The sequence below is a fragment of the Crotalus tigris genome, unplaced genomic scaffold (genome assembly GCF_016545835.1).
Source record: "Crotalus tigris isolate CLP2741 ecotype Arizona unplaced genomic scaffold, ASM1654583v1 scf7180000017573.2180621, whole genome shotgun sequence".
Taxonomy (NCBI): Eukaryota; Metazoa; Chordata; class Lepidosauria; order Squamata; family Viperidae; genus Crotalus; species Crotalus tigris.
The window spans coordinates 2,069,538-2,093,649 of NW_024096483.1; the positions used below are offsets into that span (position 1 = coordinate 2,069,538).

Consider the following 24,112-nt stretch of genomic DNA (forward strand, 5'->3'; position numbering starts at 1 on the left):
TGGTCATTCATTCATTCATTCATTCATTCATTCATTCATTCTTAAAATCCTTACACTTTTTCTGCCAGAACTTGTACCTGCTTTTTTCTCATTAAGATATACTTTCTATTTTCTGAAGGAAATTTCAAGTTTACAGGTCCTTGGATCCTATTGGAAAGCTATATTCGCCTGTTGACTGACCTTTTTTTTTCAACCTATAGTGCAAATTTACAATTTTTGCTGATCTTCTGCATAATACCCTCTTTACAAAACTAAATATGTTAGGAGAATGGTTGATTTTCAGGGTGGCTCACCACTCCTTCTCTGTGCTTTTCAATTTCTATAAGGAATATGCATCATTGAACTTTACCCTTATTACATTCCATTTGTAGCCTTTTTTTGTTTTCCCCACAACAACCAGTGACATTAGTTTGGCTGATTTTTGTCCTAAATCTGGCTACTCTATGGCTGAGAGCAGACTTTATCTAGTTCTCCTCAGTTCCAGCTCAATCTCTTTACTAACTATATCATGCTTGCTGTCTAAGCTATGCATTTGTTAAAAGGGGAACTAATGAATATAAGGGTTAGAGAATTCCGACAGAAACAGAAGAAGAGATACTTACTTGATAGGATGATGGTGAAGGGTTAACCTACTGACCTAAATAAATAAATATTGAGAATTTTGAATTCAGGACACAGATTAGTGGAGGGATTAGAAAAACACATAAACCAATCAATATTTTAAGCATAAGCTTGCTTATTCATCTTAATAATTTTATCATCTGTGACCTGATAAAGCAAATACAAAGTTTTTTTAGTTGACCTGTGTCTTGACCTAGTTTGGATCAAAGGGCAATTTGAGACAGGGCAGCAGTAGGAAAAAAATCTAAGACAGGGAAGTCAGTATCACAGTCAATATTCGGGGGATATAGAGCACATTTAAATTTACTTTGCATCCCTTGCCCGGTACCATAGAGCAGTGGTGGCGAACCTATGGCACGGGTGCCAGAGGCGGCACTCAGAGCCTTCTCTGTGGGCACGTGCGCTGTCACCCCAGTCCTAGGCCTTCAGCTGGGTTTTATAAAACCTTTTTGCTTTAGGCCTCCGCCGCCGTGTGCAAAAAAAAAAAAAGGTTCAATCAATGAGTCAATTTCAACTTCTCGCGGGAAAAAAAAGATCTTGCAAAGTTGAAATTGATTGATTGAACTTTTTAGTCCCACCCAGTCTGCCGTTACTACTGCAGCCACGCCCACTCAATGGGCCACACCCAGCCAACTGGCCACACCCAGCCAATGGGCCACACCCACCCGGTACCCGACAATGCATAAATGGGTTTGGGGTTGCAGTTTGGGCACTCAGTCTCTAAAAGATTCACCATCACTGCCCTAGAGCAATCCAAGATAAAAGCAAACTTGACCCAATCAATTATTGTGGAACTCTCAAAATGGAACCACTGAAAGCACTGAAACTCTGGCAACTCCATCCACAGGTCCGGTCATTATAGAATTTGAGAGCAGTTAACTGCTAGGTGTATTCTCTATTCAGTTGTCGTCATTCTGGCCAGGACAGTCTTCTTCATTTATGAGTAGCACATAGTTCTCTTCGTGCCAAGTAACATACATAAACCAACTGGGGAAAAAGGAGATAAGACATACTAAGTTAATTGAAAAGAAACATGCCATAAAATTACTATGAATTGCAATGCAAAAAGCCTAGATATCTCTTCAGCACGAAAGAGACACAATCTTTCTTGTCTTTGAAGTAAACTGTACCATTTTTAGATTAAGACAAAAGGTGGTTCTAATCTCTTAAGAGCATTTCAGACACTTTAATATGCTTGTACCAGGACAGCAGACACATTAGAATATTTGCAGGGGGGGGGACCAAATAGACCACAGCAAATTTCAGTGGCTATTTAGAATATTATAACTCAATGGTGGGATTCAGCCGGTTCGCACTGGTTCAGCAGAACTGATACCTAATGTATCTTCAGTTTGGCAAACTGGTTGTTAAAATGCCACTTGAAAAAAGCGGAGTCCATGTTTGCATCTGCCTTGCACTTGCCCCGCATTCGCCATGCTCTCCACGGCGCACTGCAGTTGATCTGAGGCGGCCGGCCAGGCACAGAAGCACCACCAAAAACAGCGGTGTCTTTGTGCGTGCCTGCTACACGCTCACTCGTCATGCCGCGAGGATCGTCATGCCAATTGTGCCGGTTCCACCACTCGCAGGAGGAGGCTGCGAGGCTCATTGCGCCGATCATGCGCTGAGCCACGCGGCCTCATGCAGCAAGCGGTGCCACCGACGTGATAAGCCTCACGTTGTCCTACAGCAAGTGACAGCACTAGTGCAATCGGCACCCAACAGGAGGCACCTCTACCCATGCCACAGCCCTGCAGCAACCTGAATCCGGGACCTATGGAAATCCAGGAGGAGCCTGGCAGCAGCTTGCCTGCACATTCCTTGACGCAGAGGGCTTGGAGCCAGGGCATCTCTACCAGTCAGCAAGCACCGCAGCAGCAGCCTACCAAGAAGCCGGCCTGGTGCCTAGCAAAAATCTGCACTGCCCACCTCCCCACATGCCTCTCCCTACATGCTCAGCCTGCTACCCCTCAATTCTAGCCGGGTGATCGATTTAGTGAAACACGGGGGGGGGAGGTGGGTGCTGCAGATTCCCCATACATGAGAAGTTGGTGAAGGAGGAAGGCAAGTGGCAGCCCCAGTGGCAAGGACCACCAAAAAGAGCGGAGTTGTGTGCATACCTGCTACATGCTCACCTGTCACACTGTGAGGACTGTCGCATCGATTATGCCAGTTCCACCCCTTGCAGCAGGAGGCCGCAAGGCTCATCGCGCTGATTGCATGCCAAGCCTCACAGCCTCCTGCAGCAAGTGGCCATGCCGGCACTATGAACCTTGAGGTGTCCTGCAGCAAGCGGCGGCACTGGCGCATTCAGCGCCCAACAGGAGGTGGCTCCACCCACACCATAGCTCTGTGGCAGCCAAATCTGAGACCTATGGAAACCCAGGAGGAGCCCAGCAGCAGCTTGCTCGCGCATTCCTTAACCCAGGAGGCTTGGCGAAGTTGGAGAAGGAAGCAAGCGGCAATCCCAGTGGCAAGAAGGGCCGCCGAAAAGAATAGAGTCTGTGTGTGCGCCTGCCTTGCCTGAGTCAGCCCTGCTCTTCATGGTACACTACGGCTGATCCGTGGCGTGGGGAGCATGGCTAATGGGTGAGCTTGTAGCAGGCGCACATACAGACTCCGCTGTTTTTGGCAGCCCTTCTTGCCACTGGGGCTGCAGCTTGCTTCCTCCTTCGCCAGCTTCTCATGCATGAGGAGGAAGGCAATTTATTTGCAGCTCATCTCCTTTCAAAGTGACTCTGGGTGGCATAAAAACATTAAAATAATCAAGGATAAAATGACAATACGAACAAAATCAAATCAAAATAAAATGACAATACATTTTGTATCATTTTCTATAATAAACTGAAATATATGACTTTATATGAACAATGAGAACTGGATACAAAAACTAACGTCCCTTTTGTATGGAGATAACATTTCTGGGAAATAGCAAAACAGATTCCAACACTACAAAATGCATGATCCCTGCTTACCTCATTAAACTCAGTGGAATTATGCAGAAGCCAGCTGATAAGAGAAAACTGAAACCAGGAAACCATGCTACAGTCATTGAATAGATGGTATTAAAAACGGTAATTGAAATGGTCCCAGTCACAACCTCTAAGCAGGCAATGCAAGCAAATAAAGCTCCTGTCAAAAAAAGAAAAAAAAAACAGATTACAGAGCTCCAGACGTTTGTTTGCGTGTGCAGTGTGTGTGTAACTACACTACACTACCAGAAAGATGACAACAGAATGACAGGACTGATTGATTTAGCTGTCTGCTCATACCATCCAAGGCATTTCTCTGACAGTCAGGAAAATGTCTGACCCACACAAATTAGACCACAAGAGTCAGACCAGATAAGCTGGTCTATCTGGCCCTCCTTCCTTGTAACACAGGCTCCATAACTCCCCCAACCAACACTTTCCAAATAGGACGATACTACTATCCCTACAATCATGGGCCACACTGACTGGAATTGTTTTCTATGATTTCTGTAACGTGCTTGGTTGCAGAATGGAATTAGCAAGGCTGGTTCTCATAATCATTTTAACAGTATTAAATCTGGAGCTATCAGTGCAAGGGTGGGCAAACCCCTTCAGCTGGAGATTTGCCTGGCTGGGGTCTGAAAGAAATATGGCTGTCACCATAACATCCACTGGAGCAAGGGTAGAATTTTGGAGACATTAAAAAAAGTTGGAGGGGGCAGTCAAGGAAAGAAATCAGTGCCTTTGAAAGAGTTAAGGACTCCATTTTGTCCCTTAATCCCCATCTACAAGGAAAATAAGTCATTCTGATTTTGGATTGGAAATCCAGATTTTTAAAGGGGCAATACGGTTTAAGTTTCTACAAGATGCCCATTTTGCTCTATAAACATTCCTTTCTCAACCCCATACTTAATTCTGCTCACACAAATTCTGGGGCAGCATGCATTACGCTTCCTTAACCTGCTGCTGTAGTGATTAGTGTGTCAGACTAGTTCCAAATCCCTAGTCAGGATTTTTACTGGCCCGGACCCTGTATCTCAGATTGGTTTATCTCATAAGATGGCAATAAAAGGAAAATGGAAAGGGGATATACAATGTACATCTTGAAAAAAAACAGAATAGAAATCCAACCAATAAACCAATTAGTTTTCGTCGAGCAAATTAGAGTTGCATCTTATGCTGGGCGACTTATTATTTATAAGCTGGAAACTGATTTTATCTTCCCAGACAATTATTACCCAAGTCAACTGTTACACCTTGGCAGATGGATACCACAAAGTTAAGCACCATAAAAACCATTGTGAATTGTGTTTAGATACAAAATGTGCTTAAATATGCATTCCAAGATTGATCTCTGCTATTAAGCTAGCAGTAACTTTTCCTACTTTCTACATTACCCTCACAAGTTTAGTAAAAAAAGAGTGCTGGTCTATGACTGAATAAAGATTAATTGATTGGTTGGTTGGTTGATGAAAGTGTAGTATGCAGGATACTTCATTTTCCTAAGAATCACCACAACATTTCAAAGATGGCCACCAAATTAAGCTGATGAGGATACTCAATGCCATGAATCTGAGTATCCAGTGGCCGAATGGGACTTATGTTCACCAAATGGAAATGGGATTGTTCGTGATGGAACTAATTAAGATAACAATACAATATAGAGCTGTTGCTTCAGGGAGAAAATACACGCTGACAGATCCAAGGAACTTCTTTGGATTCCTTTGACATCTACAATTAATTAATGAATTTCATTCCATACAGCATTAACCTTGCGAACTCTCAAGCTTCCTCCTTCCGTTATATATTCAAGATGGACAATATTTAATATTTATTGCTAGGTATATGTAGGGATGTGGGTCTATACATATTCATAGTATGTTCATAGTATGTTTAGGTGTGTGTCATGTATGTGTTTCACTTTGAGAGCGGGCAACTAAATTTCATTTTTGGTGTGTGCCATTGTGCCCACAGTATAAAAATGACAATAAAGGTTACCTTATCTTATCTTATCTAGCAGCACCAACTCACCTTGTTCATTAGGAAGAACTATTTTTGACAACATGGATCGAATAACTGGAATGGGTATAAAAAGGAGCATCGATGGTACTCTCACTGCAAAATAGGAGTCACAAAAGTTAACAGTCTTTAACGTAATTACCCCAAATAGCTAATCAATTTATACAAGCTTTAATTGTGGGCAAATAACAGCAAATAATTATCTGGGTAACAAGCATGGTGCCATCTTCCAGAAATCCTCATGGATTTAAAGCAGGGAAAAGGTACCCTCCACCAAGTTCATTTTAACTACAGTTATTCCTCAACTTATGACCACAATTAACTCCCAAATTTCTGATGCTAAGCAAGACAGTTGTTAAATAGGTTTTGCCCCGTTTTGGACCTTTTTGCCACAGTTGTTAAGAGAATCGCTGCAGTTATGTGATTCATTAAGTTGTTAAGCGAATCTGGCTTCCCCCACTGACTTTGCTTGTCAGAAGCCAGTTGGGAAGGTCACAAATGGTGATCACATGACCCCAGGACCCTGCAACTGTCATAAACACACGCCAGTTGCCAAGTGCCTAAATTCTGATCATGTGATCATGGGGATGCTGCAACAGTCATAAGTGTGAAAACTCGTCAAAAGATATTCTTTTCAGTGCCAACCTAACTTTGAACAGTCACTAACTGAATGGCTGTAAGTTGAGGAATATCTATATCATAAGCAATATGTTTGTCCACTTAGGAATTTTGTATCAGTAATCAAAGTAGTCGCCAAAATAATTTAATGTATATCTCTTTCAGAAGATATTAGATATTACTTTGTGTGCACATTTTCAACTGTGGTATGTGGATGAACCTGAAGTTGCAAGGTACTATTCATGACAGCAATATAAAGGAAGGAACATTCAGATTTTAAATGCAATAGAAATCTGGTAGGTGTTGTTTCCCCAGAGGCATATAACACCAGCCATGGTGTAGGTGGAGTATAGCATGGTAGAAAATGGACAAAAGTTATAAAATATATTATTAAATTAATTATGTTATCTTACTTAAAAGCATTGTGGGGACAGTAGACAAAGGAAATGGAAAGTTATCACATTCTCTGAGCTGACAAACTAAAAGAATGAAATCTATCTAGTTATAGAAAATGACTGAAAGACAAGAAAATAATAGACGTAACATAGCCAAGTATCTGCTGTGGGCTCCTTCTGGTTATGCAAATTAGATTGGGGACAGGAAGTGGAAGATTCAGCTCTATTTTTTACTGAAAATGTCGCAATTAGCTACATTTTATTTTTACTGCTAGCTTTCAGGAAGTGAGTTATAGTACTGCTATTTCAAGAAGGTCTTTTGGTATAATTTATATTAATTGTTGCCTCTAGTAGTTTTGCTGTTCGCTGTTTTTTTATTGTAGCTTATATTTTATGATGCTATTATGTTGCCTTATAGATCCTAAAACAGGGATCCCCAGCCCCTGAGCCGCTACCCATTACTGGCCCCTGGCCCATTAGGAACTGGGCCACACATGTAGCAGGCAAGCGAGCGCACAGCTCCACTTGCATGAGCAGCAGGTGCAGGCATTCACACGTGCCTGCCACTCACACAGAACCATCCCCCCCCCCGCTAGTCCACCAAGCCAGAAAGGATGGGAACCACTGTCCTAACAGGATGACAATTGGAATTTGAAGCACATTTTTAAAATATTATAATCTTCATTCACTTGCATACTACAGACTTGGAATGTAGAGCTTGAACCTTGCGTAGAGAATGTCCTGGTTAAATGCCCTGGCATTTCCAATTAAAAGTCTGGGCAGTTGATCACAAGAAAGACCTGAGTCTTGGACCAGTGCCATGAATAATGTAGAAAATAACAAGCACCACCAATGTTCTAATCACCTACATCAATATTTCTCAATCTGGACACCTCTGAAATATGTTGACATCAGCTCACAGAATTCCCCAACTTGGAGAAATCTAGGAGTTAAGATCCACATATCTTAAAATTGCCAAGACTGAAAAACACTGATCTACATTATCAAAAAAAATTTACCATCATCTTTGAATTTAACCAAGTGAAACTTACCCAACATCATCAACAACGTAGTGTTAGCAAAGGCGGCCGTGATACTTCCTCCCACATAAGAGAAGATTCCAATAAAAACAAGGTAGCTATCTCTCAGATACTGAGAAAGAAGAACAATCCCTAGGAATCCAGTCATAGAGACTAAGGTGGACACAGCTGAGCCGTATCCTATATAAATGGCATTCCAACAGAGGGGGGCATTCAGCTCATATAACACATAGAGACTAAGCCCTCCATACACTGTGAAAAGGTAAGTCATGAATGTACAAAGCAGCAAGATCATTAAAATTTGCTTCTTACAGGATGAGGATTTAAAGAGCATATATACTCCAGAAAGAGTGTCTTTAAGACCTTCCCGCCAAGACTGTGTCTGGAATGCAGAGACTTTCACAGTTTCATCCAAGCAAAATATGACATAAAAAATGTTGACCACGTGAAATAGAGAAATCATGGCAAATGTCCACATAAAGTCTATTTCTTTTAGAATGTATCCTGAGATCAATCCTCCCAATCCAGATGTGAATCCAAAGATTAAGTCAACCACGGCTATTCGGATGGTCTTTTGTCTGTGAGTCTTACAGCAATCAACTATAAAAGAAAAGGCTCCTCCAAGAAAAGTAGCCAAGTCTCCAAACAGTCCACCAACCAAGGAGAAAACAAAGAAAAGGTACAGGGGCAAAGACAAGTCTGACATAACAAAGAGGAAGATGCTGCTGGTAAGACTCCCCACCAGGGGAAGAACCAATGATATTTTGCGTCCATATCGATCTCCGTTCGCTACTAGGACAAAGGCCACCAAAATGCTGAAAACTGCCCCACATAAGTCTGTTTTCATAGCAAAGAGGGAGGCTTTTTCTTGGACTTCCTGAAAGAAAATAATATAAGAAGAGAGAGAAATCAGTCAATGCATACATTATAATTCAACATCTGGTCTCATCTATAAATAGTAATTCTGGTTTACTACAAAGCTTTGTGTATAGAAACAAGTAATCAAAGATACTATAACATATTCTAAAGTCATTGCTGTGATAGCTAAATAGCCAACACATTAAAAAGAGCCTTGTAATGTATAATAGATTTACTGTATATGCCGCCGTATTAGGCGACCCGGTGTATAAGACAACCCCCGTCTTTGGCGCCAAGTCGCATTCCTAGAATGTCATCTTATACGCCGGAAACTACCAGTATTTCCAGAGTATAAGACGACTTGGCGTATAAGACGACCCCCGTCTTTGGCGCCGATTTTAGTGCTTGCGGAAGTCGCCTTATACGCCGGCATATACGGTATTAGGGTAATCTTGTTATATGCTAGGCTCCATCTTATTATCCAGTGTATGAATATTAGCTGACAGTAAATTGCTATCTAATATATCTATCCTGGATATGTAAGTAGTTTGTATGTAGTGTAAAACAAACTATGGAATCAGCACACCTTGAAATGCAACAGATACTATTTGTGACATTATCCAAAGTGTCCAAATGATTAGTGTTCAATTTTTTTAGCAGGTGAATAGGTTTGAATCAAGTATGTTCTATTTTATTATCAACTTTATCCAGCTGAAATACTGTGAAATCCCTGAAATATTCCATTTCCTTTAAGATGATGTGAGGGTTTTTAGTGTTCACTATGCCTCAAGCAATTTGAACAAAACAGCCAAAGTAATTGGAATATATGTTTCTTTAACGCTAGCACATTGTTCTAAATTCAAATTAAATACAAAAAATTCTCTTACACCAAGGGATTGCTATAGCCCAAAAAACCTGAACTGAGTATAAGAGATTGCCCAGAGTTTAAAATCTGGTCTTTTCCCATCTTTATCTAGAACAGGGGTGTCAACTGCCAGCCCGCGGACCGGATGCATCATGCTGAAACTGTGCCCACCTCAGCTCTGGTATTGGGGAAAAAGTTGCAATATGTTGCAACATGTCATGTGACATTGCGAGTTTGACATCCCTGATTTAGAGATATCAGGGACTGTAGTTTGGACCTTCTGGATGCAAAATCCAGCCCTGGAGCTACAGTTGTGCTGGCAATGCAAAGTACAGCTAAAAAGCATAAATCAAATAAGAAAAAAAATAACAAGGCCACAAAAATGATGATCTGAGAACTTGGAGGATGAAAATGTAATAGCAAGAACAAAGATTTAAGGTTATCTATCACTGTTATTTTTATATTATTTTAATTCATATATTTAATCACTTCAGTATGGCCTCCATCTTTTCTTTGGATAAGATGATTGTGTGTGCATTAGACAAACTCCAGAAACTCAGCTAATATAAAATCGAGCTAGCTTAATTTAGCCTGTCATTTAAGGAAAATCAACGTGACTTGAAACATAGTTACAGAAATTATGCACTAGTAACTTTGCCTGGGACTACATCCAATAAAGTTTTTATATCTGCATATCAACCTTCACCAATCTGGTATCCTTTAATAGACTGATGCAGCAACTGCTTCCTGGCAGCATGGTTAGAAATCCTGATAGCTGAAATGTGGACACAAGGCAATACTGTACTGGGTTTGGAAGCCATGTTGTAAAGATTCCTTGAGCCAGTTTGATTTCAGGGGCCTCCCTAGACATATTTCTATAATTTATTTGGCAGCAGTATGGCAGTAGGCTTCTGAAGTAATGAAAAAGATGCAAAAGTATTTACCCCCAATTTATGTAAAACCCTGAAATGTTCTTGAGAATTCTGAATGGAGGCTAGTTGAAAGATGAAAAAGGACACATTCATGTCTGAATCAAATATAGTTAATTTTAAGGATAGGGTTGTGCATTTTTCTTCTCTCAAAATTAATTTCTGTATTTTATTTTGCAATGCTGATTAAGACATTTTCTTAGTGAATTGAATCTGTGTGGCATTGTCTGCATCCAGGAAGATAGTGCTTTTGCTTTTATTTTGGAAAACTCTACAGCCCTCAGATTTGCTGGGGGCTTCCCATCTAAGTAATTGTAGCTAGGTGAAGAGATGTTTTGCCAGGTGAAACGTCTCTCTGAACATGTTGAATTCAATATGATTTGCTATTATGTAATCATTAATTGCTTAGCTTTGTCTGGAGTACACCCAGTGCATAATCTGATCTTACCTTTTGCTTCACATAGGTTGGGTTGCTTTGATTCAGTTCACAATGAGAAATATTATCTTGAACTATGAAGGTAGAGTTGGTCGTTTCTTCCCAGATCCTCTTGTATATATATTGCTGCTTTAGAGGAGAGGTCACAGAATAGGCAAAAATATATAAGGAAATGACAGGCTCTAGTAACAAGGTTTTCTTCATCCTTGAAGTTTTGCTTTAATTATAATTCAGGGGAAAAAAACAATATGTTAGTCTTTTTCAGTGGAAGAGAATTCATGCCTGCCTTACAATTCCCTAACTGATCATTAACCAAATGATGGAAAAGTTCGGAGATGATTCTATTTTGTGTTCCTTAATTCAAAGGGATGTGGTCCACTGGGAGACCATGATGAATGGTTCAAATGATTCAATTATTCAATGTTCTGAATATTCTGTATTTCACCTGGCTTACCTGTTACATTATACATAATGTATTCTACCAAATACATTTCTGAAACATTTAGCATGCTGTACTTCAAGCTAATTTTACTTTTTACTGAAGTATTTTCATTTCCAGCTTTTCAGTTTCTTTTTCTGCCATTAGAAGCTGGTTAGCTATAACGAGACTCAAAGGAAAATAATTAACAACTCTTTATTGTAAGCAAAGCAATGAAATTATTCAATGTAGTCTACTGAACATCTTCTACAATCTTGTCTTAGGCATCTTCTGGACACTCTCTGCAGAAGAGTTTGCTGCTTTCTAATTTTTAATCCCAGGAAATGCTGGCGAATTGACAAGGTTGTTTTTAAAAAATATTGGAGTGTAACTTTGGAAAAAAGGGACAGTATATAGTACTGGCAATGATGAGGACATAGAATGAAAAGGCTATACATTTTGATCCTTCTCTCCCAGAAGCCTTAGCTCCACTCCTCTTTCTTTAACCAGCTAACTTTTAGAGCAGCAGTCCCCAAACTTTCTGACACCAGGGATCAATTTCAAAAGAAAAATTGTCTTCCACAGATGGTGTGTGTGTGTGTGTACGGGGGGGATGGTTTCACACGTACCTAGATCCTGAACATGTGCAGAGCATGTGCAAATGAAGTTTGTGGGGGTTGGGGCCCCCTGTTTTAGAGAGCATTCCAATGAACAATTTCTCACTAGTCCAAGGGCTTGAAATGTATAGGTTTCTCATACCCAGCATTACACTCAGAATTTTAATAAACTGACTGATTATGCTATCAAGTTAGTGTTGATTCCTACTTTTTCCATGATTTTATCTAACCTGATCTTTCAGTTAGAGAAAAAAACCAGTGCTGCAACTCGACAGAACCCTTAAAAACAATGTGACACCTCATGAATAAAACTAATAATTTCAGAGCGTTAAGATTTGGGGAAGAAAGGCATACTTTATTTAAAATTTTATCTAACGCATTTAACTTACATGCTTTGTAGTCCCATATCATAGCCCAAGTCTCACAACTAAGGCTTGAGCAATGCTCCCACATTTGATCAGCAATGCTCCCAAAATCTGTGCAAGGCTGATCAGCTTTTTTTTAAAATTTATCACATGCCTCTAAGTTGCCACCTGGAGGCCTAGATCCATCATTTCAGAAGTTTATTTATTTATTTATGAGACTTATATACCGCTTTAAGTGCAAGCACTCTCTAAGCGGTGTACACCAGTAAACAATGTATATATATATATATTTACATTGCCCCCAACAATCTGGGTCCTCATTTTATCTACCCTGGAAGGATGGAAGGCTGAGTCAACCTTGAGCTGGTGAGATTTGAACCGCTGACCTGCTGAACACAATCAGCTAAAGTGGCCTGCAGTACTGCACTATCTACGTAGCTAAAAACTAATATATTCATCTTAATCCCACCCCAAATTCTCACTTCTCCTGGAGATGAAGTTTTGTTCTTCTTGTTTACAACTACACAATGGTAAGGATTACAGAATACTAAAAACAATTCTCTGTTGCTCCCATCTTGCAAAATAAATGTGCAGATTTTTGTATGATAAACTAAGGAATATGATGCACAAACATGATCTTCTATTGACAGTCAAACTCTTACAAACTTTAAGACAAAGTTCAGTTTGTGATTGCACTGAGCAATTGTAACTGGTATGTTTTCATAACAAAAACACAGTGATCCAAGTTAAAATCTAAAATATGGTTTACAATCAAATTAACACAATCATTTTTAGGTTTATAAAGTGTAGTATTTTGAGTCTGGCATACAGCAGAGATAAAAATACTGGTGGTTTTCAGTTCCACCTTCAGTTTTACACAAACAGCAAATCAGTAAGTGCAAACTCATCCTGCCTCCTACAACCTCAAGAAGAATGGTAAAAAATATCCTTTGGAGAGGTAGATTTTAATGGCTGACAACTACGTTTATGGATATTGCAGTAGCAATGTTATTCTGGTAGGTTCTCAGTTTGTTATAATATTGTAATCTGAAATCAAGCAGTGTACCAATCATTAAAATACATTAGTGAATTAAATCCACATCACAGCATAAAGGATTTTCTGGTTTTAATGGTGTAATGTTCTGAAGATGAAAACTCCCTAGAATAGCTCTGATGACTGGCATGATTCTCATAATATATTGGCAATGTCATGAAATGTTTATGAGAAATTCAAAAATCAATTTTGGAGACCATGCATGATATTTGATTATTTGATAGAGACTGGTCTTCTAAAGAAGGTGTGTTATTTGATGTGAATTAAGGGAGCTTTACCAATAATGTGAAGGTTGTGGATTTGAAACACCCACAATTTTTAGTGGATATTTTTCTTTAGAGGCATATTCACCACAATGAAACTTTGGACCCAAAACCACAACATCTTGTTGGGCAAAAAGGAAATATGGCAAGGATTTGGAGTAATGTATAGTAAACAGGCAAGAATTCCCAAAATTTAATAAAAGCAGCAATAACTTATATTATAGAAATTGGAAGTAACCAGGATTAGGATTCTGAATAGCATGCCTTCAGTTTTGGTAGTGACAAATTCCTAACCCTGAATTTTAAATCCTAAATATACTTTTGAGTGCTTGTCTCCAATTAATAGATTTGGAGAACTTAACAAACTTATGAAATCCTACTATATTTGAAGATCTCTCTGTGCCATGTTGTTGATGTCTACTGAATATTTTCTTTCCTCAAGCCTGCATTTGATATTTAGTATTGTATTATTTTCTATACTCCATAGGAATTATATTAATGAGCAACCTAAACTATTTTAAAATAATAAACACAAATCTGACTTTGTCCACCATAGCTGTAGAGTTTTGAGGAGCAAAAGTAACAAGTGATATATTGCACAAGACAACATAAACATTGTTTCTTAGTATCAATCACATTTGTTTTGCACACAAATTCTATAAAAAGCAGTTTCTTCCAAAACATTTATTACAAAAAGTATAGAAATCTTGTTGTTTTATAGGTTTAATTCTTTACAAGACCCACGGCTCTTACACAACAATTTCAAGAGACATAAAATGAGTCAGTATACCTTTGAGCCTGAAATAACCGTTACAAAAACCCCTTGCAAACGCCAGCGATTTTTGTTGTCAGATCCCAAAACTTTCCTGCGTTAGACCTAGCAGTCTAACGCAATGTATTTATTATTCAGTTCCCATTTATTCAATTCCCAAACAATCTGTATCCCCTCCAACAGCTGGTCTGGTTGGGGATCACGGCTATTGTAGTCTCAATGGATCGAGTCTGGGAAAGCTAAGCAAAGACACCCCCCATTCGCGCATATAAACGCATACACACGAGAGCAACAAATCCACAACTTTAAAACACTTCGGAATTTTAAATTAAAATCCAAATCCATGCATAAGCGCAGCCGTGATGACTTAAATGGGGGAGGGGGGAATAAAAGGGAAAACGTAGCTAACTCTCTGCTTCATGCATTTTCCCGGGGCTTACACAAAAACATTTTCCAGTGTTTTTAACATGCATACGTTGGCAATAAACCCTTCTCTTGTAGATACTGTCAGAACTTAGCACAAGCACAGCCAGCAAGCAAATCCGCACTACTATCCCTCGGTCCTCCTTTCCAACCCCAGCCGCTCACCTCCGAAAAGGCGATGCCAAGCGGTTGGGCGCTTTCGTGCAGTTCAAAGAAGTCCGAGAGGTCGCGAGCCGAGAGACCATGCACCTCCGCTGCGAAAGAATGCTATTGTACCCGGCGAACGGCAGGTTCCTAGCCGGCTCTTCCTCCAAGGCTAGTTCATTGGGTCACCACTAGGGGAGCTGGAGGGAGAAGAGCACGGCGATTGCTCCATTCGGATATCACTCCACTTGTAGGCGGGGCTTCTCCCCGGGCCGAGCGACTGACCTTTCTTCTGCGCGTGACGCGTGACGCGGCTTCTCGAGTTGCTGGGGCTGATCTTATCTAGGATGCTTCTCGGTTCCGGGTGGGGAAAAAGGTTGAGAGAGAGAGAGTGTGTGTCCTAACCTAGCCCTCCCCAATCGGTATCCCAAGCGGCGATCCTGGGTGGGGGTTATATGATTTGTAATCCAGCGAGCCGTTGTGGGCTGGCTGCTGCAGATGAGCGCAGCTTTGCATGGAAAATTGCTGGTGTCAAATTTCCATCTGGCATTTATTTATTTATTTATGAGACTTATATACCGCTTTAAGTGTAAGCACTCTCTAAGCGGTGTACACCAATAAGCAATGTGTATATATATATTTACATTGCCCCCAACAATCTGGGTCCTCATTTTACCTACCTCAGAAGGATGGAAGGCTGAGTCAACCTTGAGCGGGTGAGATTTGAACCGCTGACCTGCTGAACACAGTCAGCTAAAGTGGCCTGCAGTACTCCACTCTAACTGCTGCGCCACCTCGGCTTAGAGGTTAAGTTCACATCTTGCCCTAAGATTTTATTTATTGCTGCATTTATTTCCCACCAGTTGTATCAAATAGTAGAGTTGTCAATGATTTGGGGCTCAGGATGATTGACGGCAATAAATCCTGGATGTTGAGATTGTGTGTTGGGAAAATCCAAACGTTGTGGTTTATAAATATGCTTTATAGTTAACAATTATGTGTGAATAAATTACCGTTTATTGAACAATATGTATGGATTGGCTTGTTAGTCACTAGGTTGACACATCACGTATCAAACAGATTACTTTATACTTAAACATGATGACTGAAGACAATGTTCGTTTAATGGTGATTTCTTCACTTAGGAATCCAGCAATAGCTTCTGTACCAGATCATTTTCTGCTGTTGATCCCACACAAAAGTCCTTAAAAAATAACCAGAATACAATATGGCTGCCTCTTGCTATTTTTGTTAAAAAGGTTTGCAGCTGACTTAGTAGATTAATTGCTCAAAGTTCTGCTGACCAAATTTGAAAGGCTTACAGCACAAAACTTCAGAATCCTCTGTTGGGGCTTGTTTATAAATTGTTAGAAAAATATAGTCCAGAATTTGAATAAGTCAAGGATTGTGTGATTAAGTAACTGGGGAATGAACTATCTTATATATAGTAATTAATAGGAGTGAAGCAGTTCAAGAACCACCAGATTCAAAGTGGCATCCAACCTGTTTTAGAATTACTATTAATAGACAAATGTAAAAACAGAACTAATAATAAATGACAGACAATGTGAAAGTTAAATGTCAAGCAGTAATTATATTGAAGATTAAAAGTGTCAGTTTATTATTTCTAACATGGCACCAAAATTATGGGAGCCTTAAGCTGTTAAACTTAACGTAGGCCGAGGTTCAAAATCCTCTTAAACTGTAGGTGTTAATTATGTGATTTTGGGAGTTCTCTGCCAGAGATTTCACATTGTTGGTTCCATGCCTTAGGCTTCCCTTAGGCATGGAAGCCAGCTGGGTGACTCTCTCAGCCCCACCAAATTCACAGGGTTGTTGTGGAGAAAAGAGGAGCAAGAAGGAGTAAAAGTAGTCCTTGACTTAACCACAATTCGTTTAGTGACCATTCAAAGTTACAGCAGCACTGAAAAAATGTGACTTACGATCATTTTTCACAGTTACAACCTTTTCAGCATCCCCATGATTACGATGCTTGGCAACTGGTTCATTTTTATGACCGTTGCTGTGTCCCAAGGTCATGTAATCACCTTTTGCAACCTTTGACAAGCAAAGTCAATAGGGAAGCCAGATTCACTTAACAACTCAGTTACTAACTTATCAATTGCAGTGATTCACTTGACTGTGGAAAGAAAGATCATAAAAAGGGACAAACTCACTTAAATGTCTTAATAACAGAAATTTTGGGCTCAGTTGTGGTCGTAAGTCGAGGACTACCTGTATTAAGTATGCTTCTCCCCCCCCCTTGAGATAGATGAATAGAAGTGGGATAAACTTTATTATTATTGTGGGAAGTACTTGGAAGAAAACACCCATGTTTCCTGTTTTGATCTAGAGCAGTGGTTCTCAACCTGTGGGTCGGGACCCCATTTGGGGTCGAACGACCATTTCATGGGGGTCGCCAAACAATGCAGTCCGCCATTTTTTCCTCTTTTCCTTAGCTGTGCTACTCCCTTTTATTCTATTGGCTTTTGAATAAAGCCGCAAGTTGAACTGCCAGCACCATTTTCGGAAGGTTGCCGGCGCCCCGCCAATGACGTCCCGCCAGTGACGCGCTTCCGCCCAAGTGACCGGCTAGCGTGGGGGATTGTATTGGACTAATGCGTTCCACGAAAAGCAATAGGCGTTGAGAGACAATTAAACCGAGCTGCCGAGACGCTGGGTCTGACAGAACTTGGGGAATAGAGACACTGGAAATGAGGGTGTGGTGTGGGTGGAGTTATATGTCGAGAGACATGAGGGTGTGGTGTGGGTGGAGTGATACCTGGTGATTGGGGTGTGTAATGGGGGTGTGGTGGTGAAGTATATGTAGGGCGCTGGGACGGAAGGTCTCCCAGAGCTGACTTTATCTTCAACTTAGCGAAGTAATAAAAAAAAACCTTTGTTGACTACTGCGACGTTCCCAGTGCGTTGGTTCCTTGCCTACCATTAGGACGTGCTTACAAATGGATTCTCTTGAATAGAGTCTAATTCTATTGGCTTTCAAAAGCCAATAGGAATTGTCCAGGCTGTCTCTGCCTTGCTGAGCCCACCAAAAGTCCCATTCTGCAAACGGTGCTGTACCAGTTGAGTAGTCCTCAACTTATGACCGGTTGAGTAGTCCTCAACTTACGACCAGTTGAGTAGTCCTCGACTTGACTGGTTGGGGGTCGCGGCATTAAAAAGGTTGAGAACCACTGATCTAGAGGGAAGGTGGGATATAAATCTAGCAGCAACAACAATAGTGTTATCTATTGAAATGTAGATCCGGTTAATGAAACTAATCTGTCACTGGGAATGCATTTTAATAACTAAAATAATGGTGTTTTCTGACAGAAGAGGGGGGAAAGGGGAATTGCTTCATCTTTAAACTTCAGGGAAGCAAAGCTCTTATATTTTTAACTCTATAGTTTACAATTAGGAATGCTTTTTAATAGAAAAATGAATTATATAAAACGATCTGTGTGAAAACTAGCTTAGAAAATAACCAGAACAGTTTGTAATTCAGGAGAACAGAATATACTTTTACTCAGACATGACATTGAGTTCATTTAAATTAATACCCAGGGCGCAGAATATAGAATTACAAACTAAGCTTTTTAAAACTGTACAAAGTTCAGTCAATCGTTTTTGTACACATTTTACAAAACAAGATACCTCTCTGAATGTTCTTGTTTTTTTCAAGTGAACAAAATATATTACAACAAACGGAATGATGTTGAAACTAGTTTTATGATCTTTGGAGGTTATTTTTCTCATATTTATGTTCTCTAAATGCTCAGTAGATTGTCTGGGTGCAATTTAGAAAGTTCCTATAAGTTAGGAACAGATTGACAATATCTTCTGTCGGCCAACGTTGCTGTTGTCTTTTACAGTTTAGTTTTGTATAGGATACCTTTTTTTAATTGCTCTGTGATTTTAGCAGCACTACATTTTCTGCTCCTTTACCACTGAATATTTTTATCACTATTTATTTTATACATCAAATTTATATAATCACACATCTCACAAGAAGTGATAGTGGGAGGCATACAACAAAGACAAAACAAAAAGCCCAACAGTATTAAGTAGTTTAAAAAAAATGCAGCACACAAGAGATTAGATTAGCAAGGGAGCCACCGGTCCACTGAGACCACAGGCCTGATGACAAAGCCAGGCATTGAGGGACTTCCAGAAAATAAATACGGATGAAACTGATCTCTATCCTTTTCCTTTTCTTTCTTGTTAAATAAAAATTATTTATTGCTTCTAAGATTGATTTCTTTCCAAGAGAAGGAAGGCTATTTTCCCTATTCACTTACTTCAGAGATGTAAGGCTTAGAAGTGCAACTATAGAATTGATTTAAAAGTTCTTTTTCTTGCTATTTGTCAGTAATCCAAAAAGCCTGTGGAAATCTCTTTCTGTTCCACATGTCAGTATTAGCAAAGAGGACACTGGGTAAATATATTTATTTATTCAGTCGATTTATATGATTGCTGATTTTACAGATGTGATTCTGCAATACATGTGTGTTTGTGTGTGTGCATGTGTGTGTATATCAGTAAAAGCATAAAAAACAACAAGGGTTGTCAAAAACAAACCAAAAAACACTAAACAGTAAAAATAATATGGGTCATTTAATTTCTGACCTCAAGCCATGGAGCACATCCCTGATTTTGGTACTTTGGCTCTGATTCTGCTGATCTTTTACAATCTAATCTTTGGGATATGGTGTTCCAGAGGGCAGGCACTGCAACAGAAATAATCAATTTTCTAGATCCCATTAGATTATAATCTTTACTGTAACTGAGGGAATCAGAGTGTGCCCCTCCTGGAAGAACCAAATGGGTAGAAAAAACTGGGGAGAGAGGTTCTTGTAAATAACTCAGCCTATGCCATGAAGGGCCTTACAGATAACAGTCAGCATCTCAAATTCAGTTTAGAAGCACACTAGAGCCAGTGCAGCTCACAGAGCAGAAGTAACATGGGCCTATTGAGCTGTGTCCATACATCACTCTGTTGCTGATTCTGGACTTCTCATAGCTTCTGAATGTTCTTAAGAGCACGTAGAGCTTGTTGCAATAATCTTTGTAGGAGGGCACTAAGGTATGGGTGATCGTGAACAGTGCCTCCTAGTCTAGAAAAGAGTGCAACTGGCACACAAATCAATGTTGTGCAGTAGCTGCAACTGTTACTACTCTTTGAACAGGAGCTATAGGTCCAACAAGCCCCCCCCCCGAAGACTGTGAACCAGTTCCGCTTGGCTTAGTGCAAGCCCCATGCATAATGAAAGATAGAAAAATACTGCATGCAGGGGACCCTAAAATTCAAAGCCATTGAGTCCTGTCAGGTTTAAGGATTAAGCCTTTTCCTTCTCATCCAAATGTCTATAGCCTTCAGACACTGGCAGAGCCACCACTTTGTCATCTGGTTGAACCTGATGGAGATGTAGAACATGTCTCATACTGATCAATGACCTCACCCAATAGCCTCATGTAGACATTAAACAGGAGAGAACATCAAGCTCTGAAGAAGCACAGAGAAAAGGGCCACCCATCCCACTGGAGATAAGCGGTAGTCAGCTTTCCAACACAAGAAGGTAAGCTAAAAACCTGGAGATTTTTAGAAGAGGAGACACGTAATTTTTGACCATAAGGGCTCAAGCCAACTGCTACACAATTACTTACAACAGATTTTCTCTTTTCTTTGACTCATGTCTGTTTGCTTACTGGTTAACTATTACATTTGTGCAGTGCTTTTTTTGTAAAAAAAAAAAAAAAAAAGTGCCGGAACTCACACACGTCATGCAACCCGCCTTGCCTACCCTACAAGGTTCCATCCCAAAAAGGTGCCGGAACTCCGTTCTGGGCGTTCTCTGACAAAGCCCTGCATTTGTGTCTAGATATTGTAATGTTTAATACTCATAATTTACAATGTTAGTCATCATTGACATTTACAAAACCAATCATATAGTTTGGTTCTGTTAAGAAAGTATTATTGTTACACAAGTTTCACAACCGAGAAAGTGAAAAATAACTAGACATTGTACATGCGTAGAACCATTTGATCATCAAATTTAAGAATTCCAAGGTATCATCTTGAAATTTTTTTTATACTTGTCACTTAGCATGGCTCTTTCTGAGATTTTTCCGCTTGAAAGGAGCTCATATTATCCTTGTGTCTTATAAAGTTTTGATAGTTCAGATCATGACTCAGCAATTCAAGTCTGGGATTTTAGAAACATTTACTTCCTTGAAGCTATTTGCCTTAGTTCTTTATGACTCTTCCTCCAGTGCCAAGATGCAGTAATACTGCTATGCTTTATTAGGCATGAGTTTACTCTCTCTGAAGGCTAGAACTTGGTATCAGCATTTTACCCTTTGGTTACCATGATCTTTTCCCTCAATCTGTTATTAAAGATACCTTTCAGTCAACCTGGATTTTTTTTTTAATTTACTGGTAAGTTGACTCCTTAAGACCATCATTGGAGCTTTGTATACTAGGCTTTGAAAATGCCAGAAGGATCCTTAAGTACCATATTTGGGATATGAGTCTTCAAAATAATCTGTTTCCCAGCCTTGCAGCGTGTGGGAATTTTAGATGAGTTATGTGCCAAGATGCTTCTATCCAGATATCAGTTGGGAGACAAACTCTGCAACGAGTGGGAAATCAAACAGATTCCTAACCAACCTAGCCGACAACTTTGTCATCCAAAAGGAGGAGGGAATTAGACGTAAAGCCATACTAACTAATAGAGAAGAAGTGACAGAGGGAGTTGACGTTGCCGGAACCTTGTCTGAAATGATATAGGATTTCCTGCCTGAGCAGGGGGTTGGACTAGATGACCTCCAAGGTCTCTTCCAACTTATTATTATTGTTGTTGTTGTTGATCATCGCACAGTCAGCCAGATGTTCAGGCTGGATTTGACGTTTTTGTCTACCTATTAAGTCCTTACCAAGGACCTGGGATAGGCAGATGTGGATGTTTGATGGTATTAAAGATATCGTCGCAGGATGGAAGCAGTTCCTAATAAGGCCGCCTTTTGCAATTGACTAATAGCGAATTTGTCAATGCCAATGATGTTCAAGTGGTGCTCCAGTTGTTTTGGGATTGCACCCAAGGAGCCTATGACTATTGGTACTACCCTTGCTTGCCTTTGCCACAGTCTTTCTATTTCTATTTGTAGGTCTTTGTAGTTTGTTATCTTCTCCAATTCTTTCTCATCTGTTCTGCTGTCTCCAGGCACTGCCACATCCATTATCCAGACTTTGTTGTCTTTCTTATCGACAATTGTTAAGTGAATGAATGAACCTTTATTATCAAAGTATAACATGTATACAGTGAGATTGGCTGAGCCTCTGTCCGTGCTCCCCAACCACCACAACTCACAGTGACTACAAACCCCCAACTTATTACACTCTGTGAGCTAATTGCACAGCACGCCGGCCTCACAAGTCTGTCATGCATGAAATTATTATGTCCCATTCAAGAGCCTGACAGCCCATGGATAAAAGCTGTTCTTCAGCCTGTTGGTATGGCCGGCTATGTTTCTGTATCTCCTACCCAATGGTAGGAGAGTAAAGAGGTACCAACCAGGGTGTGAGTCATCCCTGAGAATTTTCCTCACTCTTCCAAGGCAACGGGCCCTAGCAATGTCATCCAGTGGTGTCAGGGAACAGCCCACGATGTTTTGTGCCATGCTCCCCACCCTCTGTAATACCTTCCTGTCCGCGACTGTCAAGCCAGCATACCAAACCACAATACAATATGTGAGAATGCTTTCAATAGTAGACCGGTAGAAGAGGGTCATGAGTTGTCGTTCTACCCTGTTCTTCCGCAAAACCCTGAGGAAGTGGAAGCTCTGTTGAGCCTCTGTTGGCCATCTGGGCTCTGTTAATTTTCCAGGTAAGATCTTCACAGAGTGGAAGGAGGAAACTCTCTCCACATATTCCCCTCCGATGTAAAGTGGGGCAGGTTCTTCTCTTTTCCTCTGGAAGTCTAGGACCATCTCCTTTGTATTGCTGATGTTCAGGTGCAGGTTGTTCTCTAGGCATCATGAGGATGGTTTTTGTACCTCCCTCCTATATGGGGTGTTATGTTGCTGGTGCTTGTCTGTTTGAATTCTGAAGTCCCAGAGCAATTTAACTTTCTCATTTTCTATGACTTTCTCTATTTTATGATCCCACCAGTTCTAGCTTTCAGGCAAATGATATTTCTTGCAGATCTTCCAATGCACCACTGTTGCTACTTTGTCATGCCGCAGCTTGTAGTCAATCTGTGTGATCTTCTTGCAGCAGCTCACCAGGTGGTCCACTGTTTCTTCAGCTTCTTTGCATAGGTGGCACTTACTGTCTGTTGCTGTCTTCTCAATTTTGACTTTGTATGCGTTTGTCCTTAAGGCTTGGTCTTGTGCAGCCAGAATTAGTCCCTCGGTCTCTTTCTTCAACTTTCCTGCTCTTAGCCATTGCCAGCTCTTGTTATTATCTGCTTTCCCAGCTATTTTTTTTTAATATACTGGCCATGTAGTGCTTTGTCTTCCCATGCCTCTGTCCTCTTCTTTATTTGGTATTATTATCATTATTATTATTATTTTTATTATTACTATTATTAATATATGTGTGTATGTGTGTGTATGTATGTGCATAGGTATATACCTACAAGTTTATGTTTATGATTACAAATGCTTAATGTGAAATATAATTGGAGCAAATGCTCCTCAAAAGAGAAAAAGTCATTATTTGAAAAAAATAATACAGGGTATTATTTGCCTACAAGAGACACATATTAGATAAAGGGACATAAAACTTTTGGCCCAAAGTTGCTTTTTCAGTAGACAACTGGACTTTCTTGTTTTTCTTTGAAGATGTTTTGCTCCTCATCCAAGAAGCTTCTTCAGCTCTGACTGGATGGTGGTTTTTCTTGATGAGAAGTGAAACATCTTCAAAGAAAAACAAGGAAGTCCAGTTGCCTCCTGAAAAATCATCATTGGGACAACTGTCACCTGAATGACTGACAATCTCCATAGACATAAAACCTTTGGGTTTTGGGGTTTTTTTGTTTTGTTTCAGTCAATACCTGTGTTGGCAAATGATGCACATTTAAACAGTGGCAAAAGGAAATCTAAACTAATAAATCAATATATAAGGTGTTAAAGATGCAAAGGAAAGAGGGAGATTAGGTTTACTAGAATGGAATTTTGTATTTTGCAGCTTGCTCTTTAGTTGGGATGAAAGAGTGGGTTTTGCTGAGAAGCTTTTGGAGTTAGAAGAACGTGACCTGGAATTTGGGTAGCATCCATATCTGTGGTACAAACAAAGCCCAGGTT

The 24,112-nt window shown here is 40.1% G+C and overlaps 1 protein-coding gene across 1 annotated transcript; it reads right to left on the bottom strand.

Annotated features, from left to right (window-relative positions):
- Positions 1–1,245: 1,245 nt before the first annotated feature.
- Positions 1,246–15,429, bottom strand: SLC46A3 (solute carrier family 46 member 3). The gene is made up of 6 exons (XM_039356952.1): positions 14,831–15,429; positions 10,766–10,970; positions 7,678–8,542; positions 5,625–5,708; positions 3,597–3,753; positions 1,246–1,608 (listed from the first exon to the last, which is right to left on the bottom strand). Exons 1-6 carry the CDS (start codon positions 14,908–14,910, stop codon positions 1,521–1,523), a joined length of 1,479 nt encoding a protein of 492 aa, XP_039212886.1. The 5' UTR covers positions 14,911–15,429; the 3' UTR covers positions 1,246–1,520.
- Between the last annotated feature and the right edge of the window lie 8,683 nt (positions 15,430–24,112).